Source organism: Ambystoma mexicanum, chromosome 2p (genome assembly GCF_040938575.1).
Source record: "Ambystoma mexicanum isolate Mex_15411 chromosome 2p, UKY_AmexF1_1, whole genome shotgun sequence".
In the NCBI taxonomy this organism is placed as follows: domain Eukaryota; kingdom Metazoa; phylum Chordata; class Amphibia; order Caudata; family Ambystomatidae; genus Ambystoma; species Ambystoma mexicanum.
Window position 1 is genome coordinate 558,419,869 of NC_090923.1, and position 26,813 is coordinate 558,446,681.

General features: G+C 49.2%; 1 protein-coding gene across 6 annotated transcripts in view; it reads right to left on the reverse strand.

Annotated features, from left to right (window-relative positions):
• Window positions 1–26,813, reverse strand: part of GRM2 (glutamate metabotropic receptor 2) — an 833,735-nt gene that overhangs the window by 94,574 nt on the left and 712,348 nt on the right. For 5 of the 6 annotated variants that reach the window (XM_069644036.1, XM_069644034.1, XM_069644032.1 and 2 more), the window contains one exon: window positions 23,753–24,816. The exons of the other annotated variant lie outside the window; for it this stretch is intronic. In XM_069644036.1, the coding sequence (XP_069500137.1) occupies window positions 23,753–24,816 (1,064 nt within the window). The remainder of the gene's footprint in view (window positions 1–23,752; window positions 24,817–26,813) is intronic. 6 annotated transcript variants of the gene reach the window in all.

The following is a 26,813-nucleotide window of genomic DNA, read 5'->3' on the forward strand; positions in this document are numbered from 1 at the left end:
TTGACTGGACACGCGTGTTATCACTGGGTACTAATAATTGTATTTTCACTTAATTTTTTTTCATATTTTCGTTGTAACTAAACAGTGATCCATGACCTTTCAGTGAAAAGCCTGCCGTTCCAACAACGTTAGCAGAATTGGACAAACAGGGTCATAATTTGCTTGTTATTCCAATCTGTTTGGATCCCTTCCGGTGAAGTAGAGATGTGGGACTGATTGTTGGTTTAGAACCTGCTATTCACCCCTGGTGCACTGGTGCCCCCGAAGTCGATTCGTCACAAGGCATGAATAGAACAAAAATCTTTTTGAAATTGATGAAGACATTTGTTCTCATTGCCAGACCACATTTGATCCCATTGCCAGACGAGGAATGCAGCATCTAGAACAGGAAGGGTTTGAAATGAAGATTTTCTTTTGTGAGTTTGATGTGTGTCTCTCGTCACTAGTTAATTTATCAGATTTGTGATAGTGATTTGTCTTTGGTCACCTCTTCATTGTTGTTTTGGCCAATCCTTGTATGAAAGATCTGCCAGAGTTGTAGAGTTTTCCGAGTTGTGCAGGTGTCCTGGTGAGATGGGGAGGCCGGGACGTTGCAGGCATAACTAAAGCTTGGCAATACACTTCTTCACTCAATGTCCGACCGGGTTCCACTTGAGCACATACTATAGGAAGGGCTCTTTTTAGGCCAGAATTCCAGGCTTAGTAGTACACGATCACATAGCAATGCAACATCATGCATTTCAATGCAAGTTAACCACATTCACAAATTGAACATGAGCAAAATGTGCATCAATCCACATAGTCTGATGACTGTGTGCACATGCTAAGAGTCACCGCATACAAATACTACACCCACGTTTGCATGAAAAACACACGCGCCAGCAGAAAATGGCTGCCTTTTTCATGCATCCCGTGTCTGTATGAAAAGGGTATCCAGGCATCATCTGGAGAAGCACATAGTCTTCACCTATGTCATGCATGCGTCGTCACAGGATATGTGCACTGTCCCCACTAGACGTGTACTTCATCACTTCTTTCTTCTTCTTGCTGACAGATTGTATCCATCAGCAGTGATTATTGGATACCGAGGCTTGAACCTCATTGCTCCATCCTCTCGGGTTGAGTGTGTAGTCATGGATTGGGTTTCTTCCTGGTCTGTGTGGACTTGTCACAGTAAGGCTGGTTTCTCAGGGTCTTCGCCGTGATGGACCTCAAGGCCCATCTCGTCTTCTTCTTGATGACAGATTTTATCCATCAGCAGTGATTATTGGATACCGAGGCTTGAGCCTCATTGCTCCATCCTCTCGGGTTGAGTGTGTAGTCATGGATTGGGTTTCTTCCTGGTCTGTGTGGACTTGTCACAGTAAGGCTGGTTTCTCAGGGTCTTCGCCGTGATGGACCTCAAGGCCCATCTCGTCTTCTTCTTGATGACAGATTTTATCCATCGGCAGTGATTATTGGATACCGAGGCTTGAGCCTCATTGCTCCATCCTCTCTGGTTGAGTGTGTAGTCGTGGGTTAGGTTTCTTCCTGGTCTGTGTGGACTTGTCACAGTAAGGCTGGTTTCACAGGGTCTTCGCCGTGATGGACTTCAAGGCCCATCTTGTCTTCTTCTTGCTGACAGATTGTATCCATCAGCAGTGATTATTGGATACTAAGGCTTGAGCCTCATTGCTTCATCCTCTCTGGTTGAGTGTGTAGTCGTGGGTTAGGATTCTTCTTCATCTGTGTGGACTTGGCACAGTAGGGCTGGTTTCACAGTGTCTCCGCTGTGATGGGCCACAGGCAGTGGTCCCATGTACTTAATCACTTGATACATGCAGTGCTTTAAATGGCATTGCAGATCCAGGGGGGCTCTTCTAGCAGGTGTGGCCTGAAGTGGCATCACATGAAGGGGTCGCAGGCTGCCAGAAGCCAAGGATATTTTTTCCGAGGCCTGAATCGGCTTCTAATAGCCTCGCCTTTTCTTTACTTTAATTGTGGCGCTGATCCCACCCAGGCATCGCTTTGCAGCAATTATCACCCTATCCCCCAGGGTGCAGGGTAATGATCCCTGCAACTAAGGGATGCCTGGTGGGGGTCCTCACTACAATTAATGAAGAAAAGGCCTAAAGCTCGTGCTTAGTTGCAAGAGATTCAGGCTTTAGAAAGAAATGGCTTTGGCTTCTAGCAGCCTGATGGGCTGGGGCTGCCAGGCACTTTAGGGAGCCCTGGTAATGCCCCGCCTCATAAACACTTTTCTCAGACTGCCGGGGCTGGGCCCCAGCTATCCCCGGCCCACTTAAAGCCCTGGATACATGTGTTTTTTTATGCACCGGAGTATTGTGCATGAAAAATTAGCACATTGCCACGGAATGCATGTAATTCCCACACAAAACATGCTCACTGACACGTGACCCATACGTTTCTTCTGCAAAATGTGACCAATTCCAAACGGCGCCTATGTTTATCTACCAAAATGAACACATGCACCAAAATGTGTGAAAGACCTGTGCAGGGCCGGCCTTAGGGCAGGGCCGGCTGGCTGATCGACCAGGGCGACAGTAGCCCCCCGCCATGCCAGCTCAGGGGAGTCTTTCACGGTACCCCCCACGCTTGCGTGGTGGAAGAAGACAAAGCAGGTGCCCTATCAAAATTAAATTCGCCTGGAATGGTAAGAAAGGGTGATGGAAGAAAGACTTCCTGGAACCAAGAAGTAAAAGCACTCATCTTCCTTATGCAGCACGAGGGTGAGCTGTGCAGCATAGCGTGACGCAGCTCCAGGGTGGCATGGGATGCACAGTGAACAACGGGAACATGTGCTGCACTGATGTTAGGAGTGGCACTGGAGGAGGACCACGCTGTGGGCTGACACAAGCATCCACTGAGGAGGCAGTGAAGGCCAGAATGTCCGCCCCAGAGGTGGAGTAGAATGCATTGTGCAGAGAAGATCATTGATATTGCGTAACCACTGGCTCGCACAAGATGTTTGTTTGACAACAACCACCCTGAGGCACAGACAGTGTGTAAAAGGGTGCGTGGACCACAGAGATCTCAGAGACGGTGTAAAACCCCAGCCCAGTTTGGTCATAAGAGGTCTAACATCTCCAAGGGAATCGGTGATGCCTTCAAATCGAAGTCCCAATTACATACACTTATGGGACACTGAATAAAACAACTAGTTGAGGGACGTGGTCAAAGTATTGTAACAGCACCAATTACTCATCCCTGTTTTGAGTTTACAGACCATCAGAAACGAAGAGCCTTAGCAGAGCCTACGAAGCCCTTGGGAATTATTCAAAAGAAAGATATCTTGCAGCAAACCGTTTTGGAATGAACACTCGTATTTTTGCTTGCACTTTTGACACCCATATGTGTATGTTTTCTAGCAATAATGTGCAAATGTGGGTTAATCTGACCCAGGATTTGTTATACAACTATAAACAGCTGCACTATGCTATGATGGAAGCGAGACCATATCCGCCATGCTTTGTTTCCAAGCCTCAGGGATGAAGACGCATCCATCATTTCTAACTAGTACTATCTGGGCTTTAAGTGGGCCGGGGCTAGGCAGGCCAAGTTCTGGCAGTCTGCAAAAAGAGCTAGTGAGCTGGCGCCTTGCCACGGCTCACATAAGCTCCTCACTAGCACTAGACAATATTCCAGCGCACATGCCGCTTTAGGGTGTCACCCAATCAACAGCATCTGTAGGGTGGGAGTGGCTGAAAGAGAGATGATTCTTCTCGCCTTCAGTTCTTCCCCACTCAAGAGATGCTGTTGGTCGGCGCATCACAAGGCTGCCTGGTGGACCGGTCATCACAGTGCAAAGGCTGCCTGCTGGGGGACCGGTCATCACAGTGCAAAGGCTGCCTGCTGGGGGACCGGTCATCACAGTGCAAAGGCTGCCTGCTGGGGGACCGGTCATCACAGTGCAAAGGCTGCCTGCTGGTGGACCGGCTGGGAGACCAGTCATCACAGTGCAAAGGCTGCCTGCTGGTGGACCAGTGCCGCTGTAATAAAAAACAAAGGGAGGGAAAGGGGTACATACAAAAGCAATGTTTTCGGTTCGCTCCAGGCTGCCCGCCCACCTTTATTAAAGAGAACAAAAGCTGTCTGTTGCAAGTCACTCCCAACACTTCTTAGGCCACTCTTCTTGTTAGAGCCCCTTCACGATTTCTTACCCCACTTAAAGCACTGATCTGTGCACTGTCCCATCCTGAGGGTAAACAAATCGATTTTTTTTTAATTTAATTTTTATTTGATTCTGCTATGGTTCAACAAATAAACCTTTCACTATATAGAACAAAAGGAAGCAAAATTAAGAAACGAAAAGAAAAAAGAAATGAAACAAATGCAATATAAAACAATAAAACATAAAGTAGTACAATACAGTATGCTTAAAGTGACATGTGCTTGTATCCAATGTCCAATTTGGCACATTGAAACCCCCACTCGCTTTGAAACAGTATTAAGAGTTTACAGGCAAATCAATTCTAGTCTCTGTGAAGGACGATTTGTATCAGACCCGAGGTGGGAGCAGTTTTGCTGCTCTAATCTGCTGAGATTTATCTGCTGCTTTTTTTTAATTTTTTTTAGACTTTTATTTTTGCTGGCAGAGGCAAACACAAACAGACACATCAGAGGCATATGAATAAAGTTGTGGCTTGTACATACACATACAGAACACATTAGCAAAGATGCGGCGACAGTAAAAAAAGGGAGGAGCATATCACAGGTGGCCGAAACACGGAGTCTCTGACTGAGGGACTAGGAGGATTCATCCGTTGAAGAAGTGTCATTTGAATTGAGCAAGTAACTGTTGAAGGCCGACCATATGTTACGAGGTCGAGAACGTACTGGGAGCATACACAGAAACTCCTCCTCGCAGTTTCGGGACCACGTAAGCAAATTTAACCACTTTTGGAATGTAGGGGGAGAAGGGTTTTTCCAGTTTTGTAAAACACATTTCTTGGCTATGACACAGCTCACATTTAGGAACCTAACAGTGTCTCCAGCCCCCCCAGTCCGCCACACCCCAAACAGAACCCCCATTGGATCTGGGTCAACAACAGTATCAGTGATTGCGGACAGTGTCTCTATGATTTTACTCCAAAATGTCACCAGCTCCGGGCAGTCCCAGAACATATGCAGGTGGTCGGCACCCTCCGCACCGCAGCGGGGGCACAGTCTAGGATCAGAGCGGGCAAACCTCGAGATTCTACCTGGAGTGTAATATAACCGGTTGAGTAATTTATATTGTATGGTGCGGTAACGGAAGTTTAGGGACACCTTGCTAGTGAGAGAACACATCTTCTCCCACTGCTGATCTGTGAGATCCAGGTCTAGCTCGGAGGCCCAATCAGTACGAGCCCTGGATGGAGGGGGAGAAGCGGCGGACAGGAGGAGCTTGTACAGTGAAGAGACTACCCCGTGAGCACCACCCGAGTTAGCAATGTAAGCAATTCCAGGAGAGTCCTGGGGCTCAATGGGGAAGACAGGCCAGGCATTTCGAAAGGCGGCACGAAGTCTGTAGAACTGCAGAAGCTCCAGAACCGAGCCCGAGTGTCCCGGCCTCCACGTTTGCGGTGTTATGAACTGTCCCTCCGGATAGAAGTCAGTGAGGGCACGGTAGCCCAGGGCCTCCCAGTGTCGCGCCAGGGTGGTATCGTGTGTGGGTTCCAACCCGGGGAAGTTCCAGACGGGGAGCCATTTGTAATAGGGATGTTGCTCGTCGCAGGTTTCAAATATCTGGCCCCAAGCCTGCACCGTAGTCCGGACCGGGTCAATGGGCGAGTCTGGCACATACCGCCGGTCTAGAATCAGGGACATTACATCGGTGCCCGCTGCCGCCAGGACCTCTAGTTTGACGTGGGGACGGGGTGGAGGCCCCGGATACCAGTGGGATGCGTACTGCGCCTGCGAGGCAGTCCAATATCGCAACAGATCCGGAGCTGTAAATCCCCCTTTGTCATAGGGTAATGACATAGCCGACCACTTTTTACGCACAGCACCCGAGTGCCATAGGAATTGAGCGAGCAGTTTGTGCAGGTTCAGGAAGTACTTTCTTCCTGGCCAGACGGGGACGTTACTAAATACATAAAGCAGCTTGGGGAGCAGTATCATTTTCACCAGCGAGAGTCTTCCGGCCAATGACAGTGGAAGAGCACGCCAGCGTGCAACCTTGGTCTCGGCCTGCTCAGCAACAGCCCGGTAATTGTCTGCCAGGAGTGAGTCCTTGGAGAGGGACACCTGAACCCCCAAGTACTTGATTCCATCCGGGGACCAGCGGAGCGGGTATTCGGTGGTGGGCTGTGTCGTGGAGCTGGTGAGGGGGAGGATCTCAGACTTAGTATAATTTATAGTAAACCCAGAGTACGTACCGATGCGGGTGATGTCACGCAGAATTGGGTCTAGGTGGGCCGTTGGGTCTCTTACAAAGAGCAATACATCATCCGCATAAAGCGAGATAATTTCAGGGGGGTCTTTCAGCCGCACCCCTTTGCGCGCATGTCTTTCCCTGACATAATCGGCCATCGGCTCTATGGCCAAGGCAAACAGAATCGGGGAGAATGGGCAACCCTGTCGAGTACCTCTGAAGAGGGGGAACAGACCGGATGTCTGGGAGTTAACTCGAACTCTGGCCACCGGTGAAGTGTATAGTAGCTGGATGTATGCTATCATTTTGGGTCCTATGCCCATATTCTCCAAAACCAACCAAGTATATTTCCACAACACCATGTCAAACGCCTTCTGCGCATCCAGTGTGACAGCAACCGCACTCACTCCCTGGTCAATGCGTGCCATTACATTAAACAGTCTTCTTATGTTATGGGATGTTGATCTCCCAGGGACGAACCCTGACTGATCGTCATGGACCATGTACGACATGACCGGGAGGAAGCGACTAGCAATCACCCTGGCAAAGATTTTGGTGTCCAGGTTCATTAGGGAGAGGGGCCTATATGATCCGCATTCGTTAGCAGGTTTACCAGGCTTAAGCAGGACAGTGATGACAGCCTCACGTAATGACGGGGGAAGGGAACCCAGCCGGAGTGACTCGTTCCAAACCTCCAGTAGTTTGGGTGCCAGAATGGCCACGTGCTCCTGATAAAACTCGGCTGTCAGCCCGTCCGGACCAGGTGCCTTCCCTTTAGGGAATTTAGATATAGCCTCAGTTATTTCGTCCAAACGGATGGGGGAATCTAATTGGTCTCTGGTTGCGGGAGAAATAATAGTCGTGGGGATCTGCTCGAGGAGGTTGCGCATTTGGACCTCGCTATGCTCGGGGGGCTGGGTGTATAATTCTGAATAGAAGTCCGTGAAGACCTCCAAAATACGCTGGTCAGACCACAGTTCCGACCCCCTGGGGTCCTTGATACAAGGTATCTGGGCTTGGCCCCACTCACCCCTGGCCAACGTCGCCAGCGTCCTGCCGGGCCTGTCTCCCTCCCCATATTTACGGGCAGCCTGCGGGCGACTAAAGTAGTGAACTTCCCTCGTAGCCTGTTCGTTAAAGAATTGGAGTTCCTCGCCGATCCGGGACAGAATGGCAGGGTCAACGGATGCAGGATAGGCACTCTCAAGTTCGCGCAGCTTGGTTTCAGAGCGAGCAAGGGCAGCCCTAATGGCTTTGAGGGCTCCCGCCTCCCTGGCAATGGACATTCCTCTGATGAAGACTTTGAAAGCCTCCCACCGGACCCCCAGAGAGGTAGCCTGGGGTGTATTGAGCTCGAAATAAGATTGGATATCGGATAGAATGTCAGCCCTAAAGACTATGTCCTGTAAAGCCAAGGACTTGAAGCGCCATGTATTAATCGTGGGGGGGGGCCCACCCAAGTCGAGAGATAATCGGATCGGCGAGTGGTCCGATAGGGTGCGCGCCAGTATCTGAGTTTCTACCACCCTCCCCAGCAAGGCACTGGACAGGAGGAACATGTCAATTCTAGAAGAGCTATCATGGACCGAGGAATAGTGAGTATATTCACGCAGCTGCGGGTGCATTACCCGCCATGGGTCTTGGATGTCGAGGGTTGTGCTGCGCGCAAGGAGCCTGCGAGCTGCATTGGAAAGGAGCCTAGGGGCCAAGCCTGTTCGGTCCAGTGTGGTGTCTAATATGAAGTTCATGTCCCCCCCCCAGATGATCTGGACCCCGATGTATCCCAGCAATATGGAGGCCACCTGGTCAATAAAGTCGGGGGAGTCCACATTGGGGCCATATGTGTTAACTAGTAGATATTCCCTGTTGGCTATTGCGCAATGTAGGATAACATATCTCCCCTCCGGGTCAATGTAGCTCTTATGGAGCACGAACTTGAGTGACCTATGGATCATCGTTAATACCCCTCTGGCGCGGGTCGAGTAAGCGGTAGAATATCTGTGGGGGCCCCAAGAGGGTGCCATGCTCCTGGCCAGTCGGCCTTTACAGTGTGTTTCCTGCAAAAGCAGAATCTTACAGCCGTGCCTGTTGGCATAGGCCATGATCCTGCGCGTTTTAGTGTAGTTGCTTAAACCCCGGACATTCCAGGACATCACTATTGTGGACATTTCAAATGCCTAGGGTACATCCCACAGTCGCAGCCGGGACCACGTCCTAAGTGAGAAGAGTCCGCATAGGGGGTAGCCCTCCCACCACCGTCGCCGCAGTCCAAATGTGAGATTGAGCCTTCTCGGGTGTAGAAGACCCGATGTGATGCGGCCTGCCGGTCCGCCTCTGCCTTTTCCGATAACATTTCTCAAAACCCCAACAGTGCCGCCCCCCTCCCTCACTGCCCACCCCCAACTTGCAGTGTAAGTCCCCCACCCCCCCGTGCCAGTGCCATCAGTAAACCCAACTCTCCCCAAGAAGCAGAGGTCGGAGGGCGTAATCCAACCGGTATACGCCCCATTCAAAGCCCAACAGGGGCAAATAAGCAATGACAACCAACAAAACATAAACATTGCAATCGCAAGTAGGTGTGCTGTTGCCGTGTGGGCGGCTCTTAGAATAATATGTAGGGCAGCATGTGCTGCCTGATGTAGGTTCTGCTGCGGGCGGATCTCCAGATAGGTCTCCATATCTAGCCGAACGCTGCGGGCGAGACAAGACCAATAAGTAACTAGGGAACATGGCCGGCACAGTGCCCCGGAGGGCAGGAAAGGTGCCGTTGACCTCAGTGAGGTCTAGTCTCAGCCCCATCAAACGCCAGAGGAGCTTGGATCATTGAGGGTACAGTACGCTGTTGCCATAAACACGTCCCGAGTCTCGGATTCACTGGATCAATAAATGGGTTCCGGGTAGTGTCTCTCTGGATCACTCGGCCTCGGCAGGGGCTCCCGCCGGGTTGGGGAGCGGCAGATGTGCCTCAATGAATTTCACTGCCTCCTCCGGAACAGTGAAGAAGTACAGTTTGCCATTATAGGTAATCTTAAGACGTGCTGGGAAAAGAATGGCGTAGGGAACATTCCGCTCTCTAAGTAGCTTCTTGACTCCAATGAACTGGCGCCTCTCCTGCTGCACCGCTATTGAGAAGTCCGGAAAGATCCTTATAGTATGTGAGTCAAGGCGCAGGTCACCCTTCTCCCGCGACAGACGAAGGATAAGGTCTCTGTCCCGATAATTGAGGATCCTGGCTATTATGGGCCTAGGGATATCGCCCGGTTTGGGCCTTGGAGATAAGGCACGGTGAGCTCGCTCGACAGTGAAGTATGGTGACAGGGCCGGGTCACCCAGTAGATCTTTGAGCAAGGTTTCCACTGCATCTTCCATGCGCCCCTTAAGGGCATTTTCAGGGACCCCGATAATTCGTAGATTATTTCTGCGAGAACGGGATTCGAGGTCATCGCACTTCGCTCTCACACTACGCATGTCACGAGACAGGGAGGCAACAGTATCCTGCAGCACATGTATTTCGTCCTCATTTGCTGATATCCGATTCTCTGCATCCGTGATTCTGGTCCCCGCCTGATCCACCCGTGTTTTTAATGAAGCGACATTGGCGTTGATGTCGTCCAGCTTCTCGTGAAAGGAAGCAAAGTTTTTGGCCATCGACTCCATGAGTGTAGTCAGGTCCGGGGGAGAGGTCATGGGATGGTGGTCCGCTTCCCGCTCCTCCTGCATGGGTGATGCATGATCCTCCTCTCCCCTCGGGACGGCCCTGGCGAATCTATCCATAGCTCCCCCCCTGGAAGACCCCCTGGTCTTGTTAGGCATCGTGGATTCAAGCGTGGGAGTGGCGCTGAGCAAGGACCCGGTCGTTGAGGGAGAGAGCGTAGTCCAAAGGGTAATATGGCCAGGTAGAGGTGTCAGTATATCCCAGGCAGTGGTGGAAGTGTCAGCAGGGGGGGCACCCAGTGCAGGTGAGAGCAGCAGCCACCCCACAGTCACTGCACGGAATCAAAGCAGGGACCCGGGGTATGTGATGCTGCGCAGCTGAGGAGAAGGTATGGGCACCAGGGGCACGGGCCTGGCGTATGTCCACGCAGCACGCACTCCGGGGGGCGTAGTAGGCCCAAGGGCCTCAGGCAGACAGCGGGCCAGCAGCGCGGGTATCGCCGTAGCCCAGAGTGGGACCCCCCCCCTGCACCTCACCTCGATATGCCAGCGTCCACAGGTCCACAGGTCGGCGGCTGGGGCCACAGCCGGGCAGGGGCCAGCAGCGAGTCGCAGTCGCGGCGCTGGGACCAGGGGGGGGCGACCGCCGCCAGTCACCCAGCCGCGCGACCCGGATCGGGCCCAAGGCAGTCCAGCGGGCACCAGGAAAGGCGAGCGGGATCCTCAGGGTCTCGGGTGCCGAACGCCCCCGGCTCGGCGGCGATCCGCGGAAGGCAGCCCCGGCAGGCCGCCGACAACTTAATCCATGCAGGGGGGCAGCCGCAGCTCGCCCCGCAGCTCAAAGCCCCGACCGGGCCTCCGCTAGCCCAGCGGGGACCACAGGCAGGCGGGCGGCGCACCCAGGGGCAGCGCCCCGCGCCGCGCCGCAGAATTCAGCAGGCACCCAGAGGAGGAGGCAGGAAACCGGCGGATGCCGATGTCGCGAGGCCGCGGGCCGCCACAGTAGGGGGCTCGTCCGGAGGCCTCCCGACACCAAGAGAAGTCGGGACTTCGCAGGCAGCAGCACAGTGATGTAGGGCAGCGGCTCGGCCGAAATGTGGGTTGATTATTCCCCGTTGTTCGCAGATGGAAGCAGATGTCCGCCAGGCCCACACGGAGCTCGAAGGCTAAGCAGCCATCTTGGGCTGCTCCACAGCGCCACCTTATCTGCTGCTTTTGACACTGTCGACCATTCACTACTGTTACATTGCCTGGTCAGGGCAGGTGTGGCTTTGTCTATTTCTGATTGTTTTATTATAATCACTGCATTAATTTCCATCCCCCACCCTCTGGCGCGCAGAATCCCTCATCGCTCATCCAGCCCATGGCCTAGCATACACCTTTTCGTCTTTACATTCTATTGGAATGCTGATTATATGCAGATCCTCTGCTGGATGGATGGGGATAGAACAACATCCTTTAACCACTTCAAGGGCAGCCTCATAGCCTGGATGAGCAGTCTTGATGCCTGGACGAGCAGTCATTTGCTCAGATTGAACTCGGACAATATGGAGGTTTTGTCTATGGCTTGCTTGGATGATTACGGGCCTCTTTTTGGCCCTCGCTCCTGTCTTTCCGGTGGGTGAAGAACCTGCTGTGAAGCGCAATCCAACCCCTTCTGCTAACCTATGAGGTCCCCAGGCTGCCCTTCACTCCGCACATGCACCTGCACAATGAATACAGGGACACGTCTGCTTTGTTCAGGGTCCCGGCGGCTAATGACGCCTTCGGTACCTCTTTATTGTGACTCGTATGCGCGAGCCGGAACGAGGCTTGCGCATGTGCATAATCATTTACTACGCCCCATAAAATCCCTCCTTTTCTTTAAACGAAAACATAACAATAACACAACAACTTGCAACAACTCAACATGAGTCAACTTGTGTTACCACCGTCGCTGTCTAGGTATCATGGTCCATGATGTAGTCTTGGAATCGGACAGGGTGCCGCCTGGCCTCCCGACTCGGGTACATATGACTGTCGTTAGGGGCCAGACATGGCAAGCCCATCGGTAGAGGAGCCCCTCCACCGTCGTACCCATCTGTTGTGGGTGTGGCACCTACATTTTCAGGCATCTGGGCCTCTTGGTTCTCTTTGGGCGTGTTGCCTCTGATCTTTTTGAAGTAGGACACATTCCAGGTCACAGTTCCTCTTTCATCAGTGGCTGTTATCATTGAACCCTTCACATATGTCACCCCCAGGGGTTGAGGTTCGTACGGTAGGGACCTTTTCCCCTCCGGATGGTGGTTTCGTATCAGCACTGTGTCTCCTACAGCGATGACCTTGCCTTGTAGATTTCTTCGACTGCTTTCTTTCTCGTTCCTTGCCTGCCTCTCTTCTCGGATGCGATCATTGTCAATAATACCAGGTTCTCTCCCCTCTGCCTCCGGTATTAGACCTCTGGGGCAATGTTTAAACGGTGCTTCTGCCGGCGCTACTCCTGTGGACTGGTGCGGTGTCGCCCTGTTCTCCCTTAGGAATTCAAACACATTTTGGCATAGCTCCCCTCCTCCATTCAGAGAAATCCAGAAGATTTTGTTTAATGTACGCATGAATCTTTCCGCTTCCCCATTGGCTCTTGGCCAGAGAGGTGTTACCGTTCGATGCCTGATGCTGTGATCTTCCATGTACTTGTCAAACTGCTGCCCCTGGAACGGCGGGCCATTGTCTGAGCATAGTTCATTCAGAAACCCATGTGTGGCGAACATTTTCTCCACAGCTAAGATGGTATGATCGCATTCCGTCGACTGCACCAATTCGATCTCCGGGTATCCGGACCACCGCTCCACTACCGCCAGAAAGTACATGCCCTGTCCCGTGGACCTACAATCGGCATGCACGGTTCCCCAAGGCTGCTCACTTCTTTCCGGCTTGACACGGAATACATAGGAGTACATACTCGTCCACGTGCCCATCCAGGTCTGGAAACCATACCTTGGCCCTCAACCGTGCTTTCGTTTTTGCCACACCTTGGTGCCCTTTGTGGGCCAGCTCCAATACCTTCGCCACCAGGGTGCGAGGTATAACAATTTCCCTGCAGCATCAGTCTCTCCTCTGACAGCGAGAGCTCGTTGCGGGCCTTCCACAGCGCCTGCAAGTCCTGTTTGGCCCCTGACTCTCTTCTGGTGCCACTGGCATGGCTGCTTCTACAACCATGCGGACCATTTCAATGCATTCGACTACTTCCAGTTTGTCTTGTGTTCGGCCAGCCCCTGGGTGACGAGACAAGTAATCAGCCGGATTGTTGGTGCCAGGGCGGTATTGAAGTTTGACTCCATATTCAATTACTGACAACATCCACCGCTCAATTCGAGGGGGGTGCCTTTGAGGATCCGCCTGTCATAATAGGTATTAGCGGTTTGTGGTCAGTGATGACCACCACAGGTTTCCCCAAAATATAAAGTCTGAAATGCTTACACTCCCTCCCACAGGATGGCCAGCGCCTCTTTTTCAATTTGTAAATATCTTTTTTCTGTGTTTGACAGGGCCTTGCTGGCATAAGCGATGGGATGCATCTGTCTTTGGGCATTTGCTTGTAGTAGCACCGCACCTAGTCCCACCGGGCTAAGGTCCACCACGATCTCGGACTCCCTTTCGGTATTAAAGGACACCATCGTTTCACTGCCCGTTAATGCCACTTTAATGTCAGTGAAGGCTTTTTGCTCTTGGGCAGTCCATACCCAGACAACATCCTTCTTGTTAAGTGCTCTCAACGGCTCAGACAACGACGCCAGATCCCGGATGAACCGGCCACAGTATTTCACCATACCTAGGAAACTCCTGACCTCTGAGGGAGTTCCTGGGGCCGCTGCTTCTTGTATGTCTCTCACTTTTTCTGGGTCTGGGGATATGCCTCCTGTGTGAAAAATTAACCCAAAAAACTCTATACGGTCTTTGAAAAACTCACACTTGCCCTTGTGTAACGTGAGGCCTAAGAGTTTGATTCTGTCTAATGTCTTTTCCAATCTTTTCATGTGCTCAGCTTCAGAGGAAGCGAAAACCAAGATATCGTCACTTCAGTTAGTGACACCTCTGAGCCCGGCCCCGTACCTCGAATGACATTTTGAAAAACTTTGGCTGCTGACGACACCCCAAAACGTAGTCTTTTGAACTGATAGAGCCCCTCGTGTGTAGTGGAAGTAGTGATGTAGCGGGACTCTGGGTGTAGTTCTAATTGATGATATCCAGACCGGAGGTCTAATTTGGAGACCACCCTGGCACCCTGGCACCTTGGAGTTCGCCCACTATATCGTCCAATGTCGGCGTGAGGTGTCGTTCACGTTTAATTGCCATGTTCGGTAGTTGGTAGTTGCATATCAACACAAATGCGTACAGCTCCTGGCTGCTTGGGCTTCGGCACCACCACAATCGGGAACATGCATGGGGTGGGGCCTTCCACTTTCTCAATAATGTCCATATTTACCAAAACCTGTAATTCCTTTTCAACTTGCGCCCTTAGGTGAAACGGTATTCTCCTTTGCTTCAGTGCCGTCGGTCTCACCGTTTCATCGATGTGGAAACGGATCCGGTCACCCTTGAGCTTTCCCACACCTTCAAAAATGTCTGCATATCGAGCCAGGAGGTGATCAACGTCTCTTTGGTATACCGCCATTGCGAAATGGACGATGTCCAGCACCCCTTAGGCCGCACAACTCAGTAGTGAGTGGGAGCTTACTTCAGTGACGAAGAATCTGGCCTTTATAGTGTTCTGCCCATGGGTGACAGACGACACAAATGCCCCCTTTATGGGCAGTGGCGTGTCTCCCCCAAAGGTGTAGATTCTTGCTTTCGTGCCCTCAAGCCCGGCGGTCCCGGTAGAGCCTCATAATGTTCTACCGCTAAGACACAAACCGAAGCTCCCGTGTCAATCAATACTGGGGTTTGGGTGTCTCCAATGTTCACCATGCAAGTAGGTTGTCTCCGCTTCTTTGTGCCTGAGGCTATAATGAAAATGAAGAACACTTCCTCTTCATCCTCCTCCTCTTCTGCAATGTTCAGTTCTTCTAGACCTTGTTCTATTGCTGCAACATGTTTTGGTTTTCTAGGGTTCCCACTGCCAACTCTCACTGGGCCCCTAGATGTGGCTACGGGTGTCACAGCCCTGCACACTCTTGCGTAATGTCCTGGCACGCTACAACTGCAGCATACTCTTGTCTTTGCTGGACACTCACCCACATGAGGGAGATCATAACCACAGTATTGGCATGTCTGTGCGCTACTGGCGTTTTGAGAGCCTTCTGGCCTTTTCTGTCCCCACCTCGGCTTAGTCGGGGCTGATCGGCCAATGGCGAAAGCTTCTTCACTTCTCCCCAGTCGGGCAGCAGCGTGCATCCGAGCTCCCCTGTTCTCCGCCAGCTCATGTGTGCGTCCAATGTCTAAAATGTGTGCTAGCGTTAGGCCAGGCTCACAGAGAATCTGTCTTCTTAGCTTCCCTGAGCTGCACCCTTGAATGAGTTGGTTGTGTACCATGCCTTCCTCATTCTCCCACCTACATGTGCTGGCCAATTGCCTCAACCTTTCACAGAAGTGATTTAATGTCTCATCCCCCAACTGCTTCTCCGCACACATAACAAACCTGTCGTAATCCATGTTTGCTAGAGGTAGGAAGTGATTTTGTAGGGCTGTTTTGACAGCTGTATACCTCGTCGCCGGTGAGTTCAAAGATTCAAAAATCCGGTGCACCTCCGATCCTGCCGAATACAGCATAGTTACCACTTTTGCCTCATCCTCTGTCTCCCCTGTGGCTCTGAAAAACATTTCTAGCTTCTTTACCCATAACAACCACTTGAGGCCAAGTCTCAAAGGGGGATCTGAGAGGTGAAACTCTGGCATGGGTGCCAGAGTACCTTGTTGTCTGCGTGGCACAGGCACGGATTGACGGCAGCACCATCCTGCTCTCCCATGTTGTCAGACCCCACGAGCACCCCACACTGGTATGCGAGGCCACAAGTCTGTCCTCTTCCTTATGATAACACACACTCCCCTCACTCGACTCCTCCGTGTGCCCTGCTTGTCACGCACCTTCAACTGGGTTTACTCACACTGGTAAGTTTAGCAACGGATGCTGGGCCATCATAGTCTCTTCTGCTGAGGACTCTCCTAGTGGCAGGTTCAGCTTATGTTGTTGGGTTGTGGTACAGTCAGGTACCAGACATCACTTCAACAATGATAAATCATGGCCATCAGGGTTTGACAGCCATGAAAGTTCAAAAATTTGAGGTATCAACAACACGAATGGTGCACAAGCACCCTTCTGGGCCGCAACCGTTGTCTTATATGAGCCAAAATGGCGGCCAACTTGCTGCGTAGGAAACACGCTTTGTGATCGTGTCGGAATCCCTCATCCGAAGTTTCTAAAGTTCTCTGGATGATTCCGCCCACCCCACTCAGCACTCTCCTCGTCGCCAATGTTGTCGCCTGAAGTGCCCCAGGCCGCCCTTCGCTCCGCACACGCACCTGCACAATGAATACACGGACACGTCTGCTTTGTTCAGGGTCCCGGCGGCTAATGACGCCTTCGGTACCTCTTTATTGTAACTCGCATGCGCGAGCCGGAACGAGGCTCGCGCATGCACATAAGCATTTACTAAGCACCGTAACAAGCACCAGCTTCTATCAGCAGAAATGTCCCTGTACAATTTACCTTGCCTTTCAATTGAGATCTGCACCACTGTGGTCACAACCACCATTTCATCTAGGGTGGATCTTTGCAATTCTATGTCTTGGGGCTGTCCTGCTGACTTATCAGACATCTGCTGCAGGTAATGCATAATGCAGTAGCCTGACTTGTTATGGCTCTGGCCTTTTGCCATCGAATGACCCAGCCACTCTGCCACCTTCATTGCTTGCCAGCTGTCAGACATACACATGTTTAAACCATTTGCATAGCACTCCTGGATTTACATAATCGTGGATCCAAATGTATTCACAACGGTTTTCAAATGTAAACCCCTCTGCGTTCATTCAGAAAGTTCTGATGTTCTGCCCAACTAGGGCAAGAGGCTTGTACTTCTCAATCCTCACATCCTGATCTCTTCCTCATCTCAGCAGTGAGTGTCTCAGTCCTAAGGTTTTCCTAACCTGTTTTCACTATGTGGTAGCTTCCTTGACCAGCTAGCAAGCAGGCTCAGGGTTCGAAGGCCAAGGCTTTCCCTGCTGAAGATGAGATGAGTACTAATAACTGCTTCCCTGATCTGTAAGTTACCTGGTTGTTGTCATTGACTCTACTCTTATCTTCTTGCCTCATATTTCCTCTTTCTCTCAGATTTGTGTATATCGGCTCTGCAGCGTCCAGATGATCTGATGGAATCCCACTTCTCATGCAGTCTCCTGGCGGCGTGTACTATGTGACTCTTTGACAGGAGTACTCCACAGTGGAGTCCTTTTGCAATACTTTGTCCTTCCAGCTTTTCTTCTGACTAGCCTGACTAGCCTTATAATTCAAAGCTGTGGTTTGAGAAGGAGGTCTCATTCTCCAGCCACAGGCGTGCCTTTATTGAAACACACACATTTCTCGCCAACCAGTGTCACTCGTCATCATTCCATCTTCAATGGCTTTCCCTTATGGGCACTCTGGACTTAGATTTGGATTCCTACCCGGAAGTCAGGCAGTGAGAAACCCTCTCCACCGCTGGTCAGAGCCAGCTGTGCAACAGGCAGGGCTGAGCTACGACCATATACCTCAACATCCGCATTTCCATGCTCACCTCGTAATTGCAATGGCTGCCTATTCGGAGTGTGGGTTGTTACACACCTGGCGAGGAGAGGCTACTGTTCCGGGCTAAGTGAAGTACTTGGTGTAACCTCAACTTATGGAAGCCATGTGCTCCAGGAAATAAACATAATGAAGCGTGAGACAGCCGGGCTTTGGGGTCCAGAGTCTGGAGGATCTAAAAATCATAGACCCGATGGAGCAAGAACAGCAAAGCAAAACATAATAGATGCGCTGGGCACGCAAGCAGGACTTTCGGATTTAGGACTTCTGGTCTAACACTATTCAAATCCAAGCAACCTCATTTTCCATTTGATCACAGCGTGTACACAAAACATATCTTTGAGCTCTGGAAGTCTAACTCATCCCCTGCAGTGGATGGCAGTTAGTGGATTTCTACACACGTCCAAACGGAGCACAATACTTAAATATAGGAATCAGCTATTTGGGAAACTGTTGGCACCATTCTTAGAACACACAGCCTTTACGCTCAGTACTTAATCATTTCGCATATTTTGACTTGAATCGGATAACTTGACTTTTGTCTTTGACAAGTGAATGCACCTTCTTTCCCCAGCCTTCTTTTGACTTTCTAAAATAGTTTCCTTGCCTTTAGTTGGATTTCAGTTGGATCTATGCTAGCTTTTGGGACCTTTTTAATAGCTCCACTTGCCCCGACCATCTGCCTTCACGCTGCTCGGCATGTCGCTCTTCCTGTATATCCATTCATTACTCTGCGATGAGATTAATGAATCATGGTGCTGGAACTGCTCCGAAATGTAATGGTAGGCACTTGTGCCTTCGCTGATTGAGTTGTCACACACTGCACATGTTCTCTTCAATCCTGCCCCCCCCTCTCAACTCATGCCTCCATCTTCACTCTCCCATTTGCCTAGGAATCTGGGGGAGACCTTCCCCCAGTAAACCCCTCACACCATTTACCCTCTTTCTATCGCTCTCTGTTACGTGTCATCAAGGCGCCATTGTCTTTCCTCTAAAAACTGCATCGCCCAACGGCCTGTGCGGCAAACTGTCGTTTCCTGCCTTGCTTGTGTTATATGCGGACTGTTACTGCCTCTTCATATCTTGAGAAATAATGTGTTCGTTTTTAATTAAGTACTACAGCTACCGCTATCACTGACTTACCTGCAGCAAACCTGTCCACCGGTGTAGCTATTTATCTTGCAATTGCCTACTTTTCCATGATCAGCTCACCTAAGGCTCTCCTCATCAATACACCCACTCTCCAACATCATTGTGCCCTGAGGTGGGAGGATTTTAGGGCAGAGATGAAACGCCAGGATTAGGGTTGATGCACGCGCCCCCGTCTTCCTCTGCTGTTCCACTGCGAGGTTCTTCCCTTGGTCCGCTCCCCTGCATGATCTATTTATCTCCTCTAGATGTAATCACCTCCTATTGTTGCTGTGAGTTCTATGACAATGAAGTCTCATATCTTTATTCCATTATTTTCTTTCTCTCATTATCCTGGTTCTTTCACTATCTCCTCAACCTCATATCTGCTCTCCATCTCCCTTTGTCCTCTCTATGGGATAATTTGGACCAAGACAAAAGAAAATGCATTTGGCTATTTTGGGCTTAACAAGTGCTGGACCTGGGAAACACACTGCTGGCTGACAGAAGCCTAAAAATACCTGCAGGATCTGGTAACTATCTGTGAGCTGACAGACAAAAAGGCAGAATTACATTTTAAAGAGCCAAATAAAAATACTGTTCCCAAAGAACTAGAAACCAAAGGCCCACCCTTCATTACCTTGTGGAGAAAAATGAAAGGCAGTATTTTGCTTGAATCTGCCGCAAATTACGATGCTGTGTTCAAATAAATAGCAATACACTTATTCTAAAGGGTCCTCCCTGTGATTGATAAAGTCCAAAAATAAAGGACTACTGTTTGAATATAAGTGACTGAGGTTACAAAATGCAAGTTTCCCACAAGAAAGATGTCACGGAGAAAGGTGTTCATTTCACAGTATGGAACAAAGTGGGCATTCTACAATTTGGAAGGAAAGGAACTGTTTTCCATTGAAACTCCTTGGCCTGAATCACTTAGATATATATCATAAGGTAAAGGGGACATTGATGTCACGATGTAAGATATTCAAAGGCCTCATTTCTGATATAAATGGAATTTTTAAAGTGCAAGATTTGTACATGGAGAAAAGCTCTGTGTTTAGCCCAGGATTACGTTACTCATGAGATTCAAAGGCCCTGGAAAGGTTACCCACCCCCCCCCCCCAATTACATGCTCTGCTAGCCATCTTAAAGACTAATTATTTTATGTTTAGTGCCAGAGAGAAGAGCTGCCTTGCATGACAGGGGAATGTATTAGTGTGGCTGGGTCAACAAAGTCTACCACTAAAAATACATGATGTTGAGAGGGCAAAGGTGAAACGTGGCCTAACAAGATAAGATCACTCTGGCAGACCTCTGACTTTGCAGGACTGACTAATTACTTTGTTGCAGGCTAAAATCAGCAAGGAAGTAGAGAGGCCTGGAACACATGTTTCAGGAGAAATTAAACCTAGGGGGCAAAGGAACTGAAAAATATGTGTATATATTTTAGAGATGCCAAAATGAGTGCATGCAGAGTCATACCATAGGAATTTCTCAGCAGCTAGGAGGACTACAGAGGCCATTCAGGTGTCATTCTAAAACATATCCCAAGGCCATTCTGTTGATTTAGTTCTCATTAAAATTCGACCTTGGGAACTCGAGCTACAACCTAAAATTTATTTCTTGCGCCGATGAAAATGTGGTGAAGCGTAAACTCTGGGAGACGTTAGATTAGTGACTCATGTAACTCATGTCTATAAAACTTGTTATGTTATGGGAATTTCTGTAAGCGCACGTACACCCGAGGGCATCTTGGCGCTGAGGAGGCAAGGCGAAATGCCGGAGCACAGCTAGAAAAGCAAGGTTTTTAAGCCTCGACGAAAGGCAAGGTGATCAGAGATGTCACGCAAAGGAATAGGAAGGTTGTTCCACGATCTTGCAGCAGCAACTGAGAAAGCATGGCCACCCTTTCGGGCCAGCTTACACCGAGGTACGGCCACCCGCATGGTGGTTTGAGAGTGAAGGGTACGAGTTAGTTGGTAGGGAGTGAATTTTCTTTGCAGATATTCTGCTCCGGTTCCATGAAAGGCCCGGCGTACAATACACATGGACTTGAACAAGATGCGCTGAGAAACAGGGAGCCAGTGTAGTTGTCTCAGTAGGGGAGACATAGGGGCTCCAAAAGGCGGGCAGATCATAGAATGGGCTGCAGCATTTTGAAGTAGCTGCAGACGCCCAATCAGGTAAGCAGGTTGGGCCAGATAAAGTGAGTTGCAGTAGTCCAAGACACTGAGGACCAGGGCTCCCACCACTGGTGCCTGACTAGCAGTGGGAATGAAAGGAAGGACTTTCCGGAGAACTCTAAGTTTAAAATGACCCGATTTGCAGACTGCTCCGGCCTGCTCATCCAAACTTGGTGATGCTGACATTTATTACTTGTGTGTAAACTGCAGTTCGCACCTGCAGTGTCCTGCAGAGATGGGACATAGCTCATCATGTGCAGCATGATTAGGGGAACCCAACAATATATATGTTGTTAGGTTTATGTGTAAATTAAAGAAAGTTACAATGTAGGACTTTTTGAGTGCAAAATTGACATGTTTAAAAAATCAAACCCCATTGGGTGGACTCATCCCTCCTTTGATTGAAGTTTAATAACTCCAACGGCCTATCGACAGAGAGGTGCTGGGACGTGGGGGTATAGGCAACTGTAGAGTTTCAAGCAAAATTCAGGGCCGGTACCTCCTAATTTTAATATTTCTGAGGTGTGGTTTTGAACTTAAAAAGTGGTTGCACAATGGAAGGGGGAAGTCATCTGGGTGGGACTATTGCAAGCTTGATGGAAATTTAACATTGCCTGGAGACAGCCTGACCCTACCTGGGTTGGAAATACTAATGAGATTGCTGAAGGAAACCAGGGAAACAGAGGCAGAGTCTGGGATCTTTGCAAGCAGAGCCAAATAGAGGGTCCAAGCATGCTGATGTTTTTCCTGAGTGCCAAGCACAGATATACTCAATGTAAGCAGCTTGTCCAACAGAAACAAGAGTGTGATGTAATACATTCCCCTTAATTAGTGGTGGTGGGTATGGAAGTAGACCTGTTGCATATTTTGATAAGTAATCATTTGATTAATTCCCCTATAGCCAACTAACACAGGGTAATTTTGTTGGAGTTCGAAACCAACAACATTTCTCCCAGCGTGAATAAAAATATAGTCATTTAAAGTATGTGGGTACTACTAATTTCATTCCCAACCCCAAATCTCTCTAAATGGAAGGGGTGTCCTTGTCTAAAAACAAAATTCCTCATTGTCAACATTCCTCAGAACTTGCCTTTAAGCAGAGGGGTGCTACATGTAAACTGAATGTCTGAGTTTTTGTTTTGGGGCAGATACGTGTTTGGCTAAGTTAAACAAAGTGGAGTCCCTAATGGAAAGGGTCACACTCTCCAGAGAGGGAGAGAGTGAATCCTGGTAGAGAGAGTTTCTGTATTTCATAGCGGCAAACGAAGAAAAGTCAATCATGAGGCAGTGGTTGCAGGTGGCAGAGGACTCTGGAGCAGTGGGTGTATGAGGCAGAGTACTCCGAGGCATTGGGTGCAGGAGGCAATGGTGTTTGGAGGCAGTGGGTCTTCCTGATTTTACCAGGCTTTAAATTCATGTAATCTGTTGAATTTTCAAGGCCGGTTGGTAAATCTAACATAAATGCTAAGTCCGCCCCATCTTACCAACCTGCCTGGCAAATGCACTAAAATTCAACAGATCGGTAAAGGTGGCAGGAAAAAGGGCTGTAACCATTACCATCATTTTTGCCACCACTCATTACCGATCTGAGGGTTTAGAAAATGAACCACAATGGGTTTTCCCTCTCATTTTTCAGAGGCATGATGCTTACATTTTCTGATTTTACATTGCTAACTGTGCTATAATGTTTCCTGTTCATTCACTGGTCTCACAGCCTTAGTGAAGAACTGCACAAATAAATGGCATAACATCTGTGCTGTGAGATATTTTAGATGAGCAATCACCTGCTGAAGATTTGATGATGAAACCTTAATGTTCCCAATTGTGAACTTCTATTTAATTATTGTCATAATTATGTTAATGTTCAGTGATAATGTGCATTCCAAAGTGACCCATGTGCGTGATAAACAACCTTTATCATCTCAGATGTCATGCACAGGTGATGTGTGATGGATGTGTGTGCAAGGGATGAAGGATGTTGCACATTTCTCAGTGTGGAGAAGAGCTAGGGTAGGCGAGTCAGTTCTTTCTTCAACACAGCACACACTACCATCAAGGACTGGTTTGAGAATAGCTTAAAATGCATCAACACCAGAATCCCATATGTCTGCTTCAGACAAGCTATGCATTGGTATAAGAGACACGGTGAAAGCCTACTCCATGCGGATGGATGTAATAGCTCTTATGTCATGTTACAGGGCTTTTATTCTGCACCAATTCACCACTGTAGTGATCTCACAGCACCTGAAATGTCTGAAGGTGGGAGTTGTGCCCTCATCTGGCAATTCTAGAGCTTTGTCTGCAGAGAAAAAGGAGTAAAGAGACAACTGGAGGATGCAAAGGGTACACAATAGAAAAGACATTGTGATGTTGGGATCGGGATGTAGAAGGGGAAAAGGAGTATGACAGACAAAATCCCCAGGAGCACGGAATCTATCAATCAGCAAGTCCCACTGGTATCATGCTTGAATGCACATGTAGTGCAACATCTCCGGCAGTACAAATGTCCCACATACCACCATCCTCAGATAATGAGAACACATTAGAGAGAGAGAGAGAGAGAGAGAGAGAGAAGCACACCTATCAGGTACGCCCCACATCACATCATGCAGAATCCCTTGACTGGTATCTTGATATAAAGCATACCTCCATGCTCTACCACGCACATGAGATGCTTACCCGGTAGTCACTAGAGGTGACATAGAAGATTGGCAGGAACGCGAGCCAAATAATGCATGTGGTATACATTGTGAAGCCAATGAATTTGGCTTCGTTGAAGTTCTCTGGGCACTTCCTCGTCTTGAAGGCATAGACCGTACACAGCACGATCAGGAGCACATTGTACGTAAGGGAAACCAGCATGCTGGAGTCTTTGTTGTTGCACTTGAGAGTGACCACATAGCGCTTGTCTGGAACCGTCTCTTTCCTTGTGCCAGGAGCCTCCACCAGTAGCCATATCACCACAATGATCAGCTGGCAGGAGATGAGTGCCATGCAGATGACCACCTGCGAGGCAGGGCTGATGAACCGCGGCCGTTGCACCCCATCCTTCACCCCGCTGAAGATTCGAGCAATGCGGTTGGTCTTGGTCAGCAGTGCAGAATAGCAGATAGCAAATGATGTGCCCAGTCCGAGGCGGCGCAACGTGCAGACCTCTGTAGAGGGCTTTGCGATGAAGATGAAAGTCATACTGTAGCACATCAGGACTCCTGTGAGGAGGGTGTAGCTGAGCTCTCGGCCAGATGCCTTCACGATGGGGGTGTTATTATTCCGGACGAAGACCCCAAAGGCAAAGAGTGTGGAGATGAAACCCAGGCAGGAGATTGTGACGGGCCCAATGGCCCATGCGTCTTTCCAGCGAATGTACTCTTGTGGAAGCTCGTAGCAACCATTGAGCGTCTCATTGGGCCAGTAGCCCAGATCGCAGTCTTTGCAGGTGAACTCATCAAGAAGGTATTCGTAAGGCTGGCACGGGATGCAGATCCAGCAGCACATGTCTCCAGGTTGCGCGCTCTTCATCTCGTTCTTCTTGCAAGGGTCGCTACATTGCGAGACGGGCACTGAGCTCTTGGCCCAGGGGATGAGGCTTGTGTTCAGGGTCAGCTCTTCAGCCCAGTAGCCCACCTTCTCATATCTGTAGCGGCCGTCCACTTTCTGAAAGTTAAATATGTTGTAGCGTCCTATCCCATCCCCGTAGCGATCGAAGCGAACCATGCTCTTTGTGTCAGCTGGCCTGAAGGGAGCTAGGGAGGAAGAACACAAACATACATGTAAAAGCTTGAAACATTAGATTTCTTGATTTATACAAATCGCAATATAACTGGGGTATGCAGTTGGTTAAAAGTAAACACCTCTTGTCCATTCTCCTGCTGTCTGAGGAGAGACTCTGGCCACAGAATATACGTTATATGGTATAGAACTATTAAATGCTCTAGAAATTCAAAGCAGTAAAGTCACTGCACTGAATAGTACAAATATGGATTTTTATAATCCATGTTGCTTAAAATTACATGAATGATTCCTGTCTCTCATCTCCCTGCTCATTGACACTTGCTGGAAAAATAGAATTAAGCAATAACAACAGGGGCCGCTGTTTTGGATGGATTAATATATATTCAGTGAAAAAACTTTAGTTAAGAGAGGGTTATCACAACAAAACCATTTAAATTTAGCAGATGTGGGAAGTGATTGCCATCTTACCTGGGCAGCGCCTTCCCTCCTGGTGATGTCCCCATGATGGCATAATGCCATGGTGAATCCATTCTGTGATATCATAAATGTGCTCATGGGCTTTGTAAGGGGGGACGGGGGGGGTGGCCGGTCGGAGGTACAAAGTTAAGATGGTCATGACTTCCCACACGAGCTGAATTTCAAGGGTTTTGTTGCACTACATCTAATCACCTTAACTCTCCCCTAACTAAAGTTGTTTCACTGAATGTCAGGGCTTGTGTTATACTATCCTAGCTTCTGGGCCCACTAGCCATGTACAGAGGTCAAAGTGAGCCGGAACTAATGGGAATTAAGATCTGCTACTTTTATTTTTTACTACTAATTACAGCAATGTTCACTGTTTCAGAAGGCTTCTTCTGGAAGTGAAGGCATCCCTCTCTATGTTAGTTGATGGGCTCCACAAGGCTCATCCGTTCACTAGCTCTATCTGCTGAGCATGTAAGCTGCTGTTGCAATTGCGCAGCATGGCACCTGCGCGTACCTCACAATATTGGGGAACGAAGGTTCAGTTAAGTGACAGTTGGGGGAATTAACAGGAATTCAATGGGGTTGGTTAACGTGTAAGTTTCTGTTAAGTTTACGCATAAATAAAAGTAATAACGGATTGCCTGTGTTGCGTTCTCATTCCGCATCCAACAAAAGTTGGCGACGAGGACGGAATTGTTGTGCCATGCCCACTGTGGTCCAAGGTGCCTGAGGAAATCCTGTGAGTGGCGTCTGTGAGCGACCTAAGGCCTACACTCTGTTTTCAAAGCTAATATCCCAAGCAGTGGCTGACGGGTGGTTTAGGCACCGGCGCAACCCGTCTCACGTTTTGACAGTTCACAGGCACGCCTGTGTGGTGCACGTGTCAGGGGCGTGCGACACGATCACCGCAGGGCTGAAACAAGGCCTACTATCTCCGAGCGCGAAAGCTTGCCACCCAACTGCTCTGAGATGCGTAGGCCGTAAGAGCACTAGGCCACATCAGGAGTGACTGGTGCGCTGGTGATGGTGAAGCTCCAGAAATACAGGTACATTGCATTCTTTACAAGTCAAGCGAGTCCAGTGAATTATGACGCCATCACTGGTTAATAGCTTGCTTACTGACATAAGAGGGAGCTCATTATTTTTTAGCTCTGTTGTCTCATGCAGACATAGGGAAAGCATCTAAAGCAAAGAAGACCGTACTGCTGGAATTACAATTCTCAGTTCGAATGGCAAATTATTTCACTAAGTGTACCATTATGGTATCATGTATTTGTGGGTAATAGAGAACTCTGAAAGCAATCAGGGTAGTCTCAAGTTTGTAAAAAGGTTTTATGATGTTTATTTAACAAGAAAAATTATACATAAATACTTTGTGAACAATTAAAGACATGATGCGAAAGCAAATAAATATAAAGACATGTAGGTTCATTGTTTGACAAGTAAATGATAGTAAACGAACGAACTATAATAGAGAAAAAGACAAGAATTCAAATATCAGTTTTTCTTCAAACTTGTTTTAGCAAAAAAAGAGAAAAATACT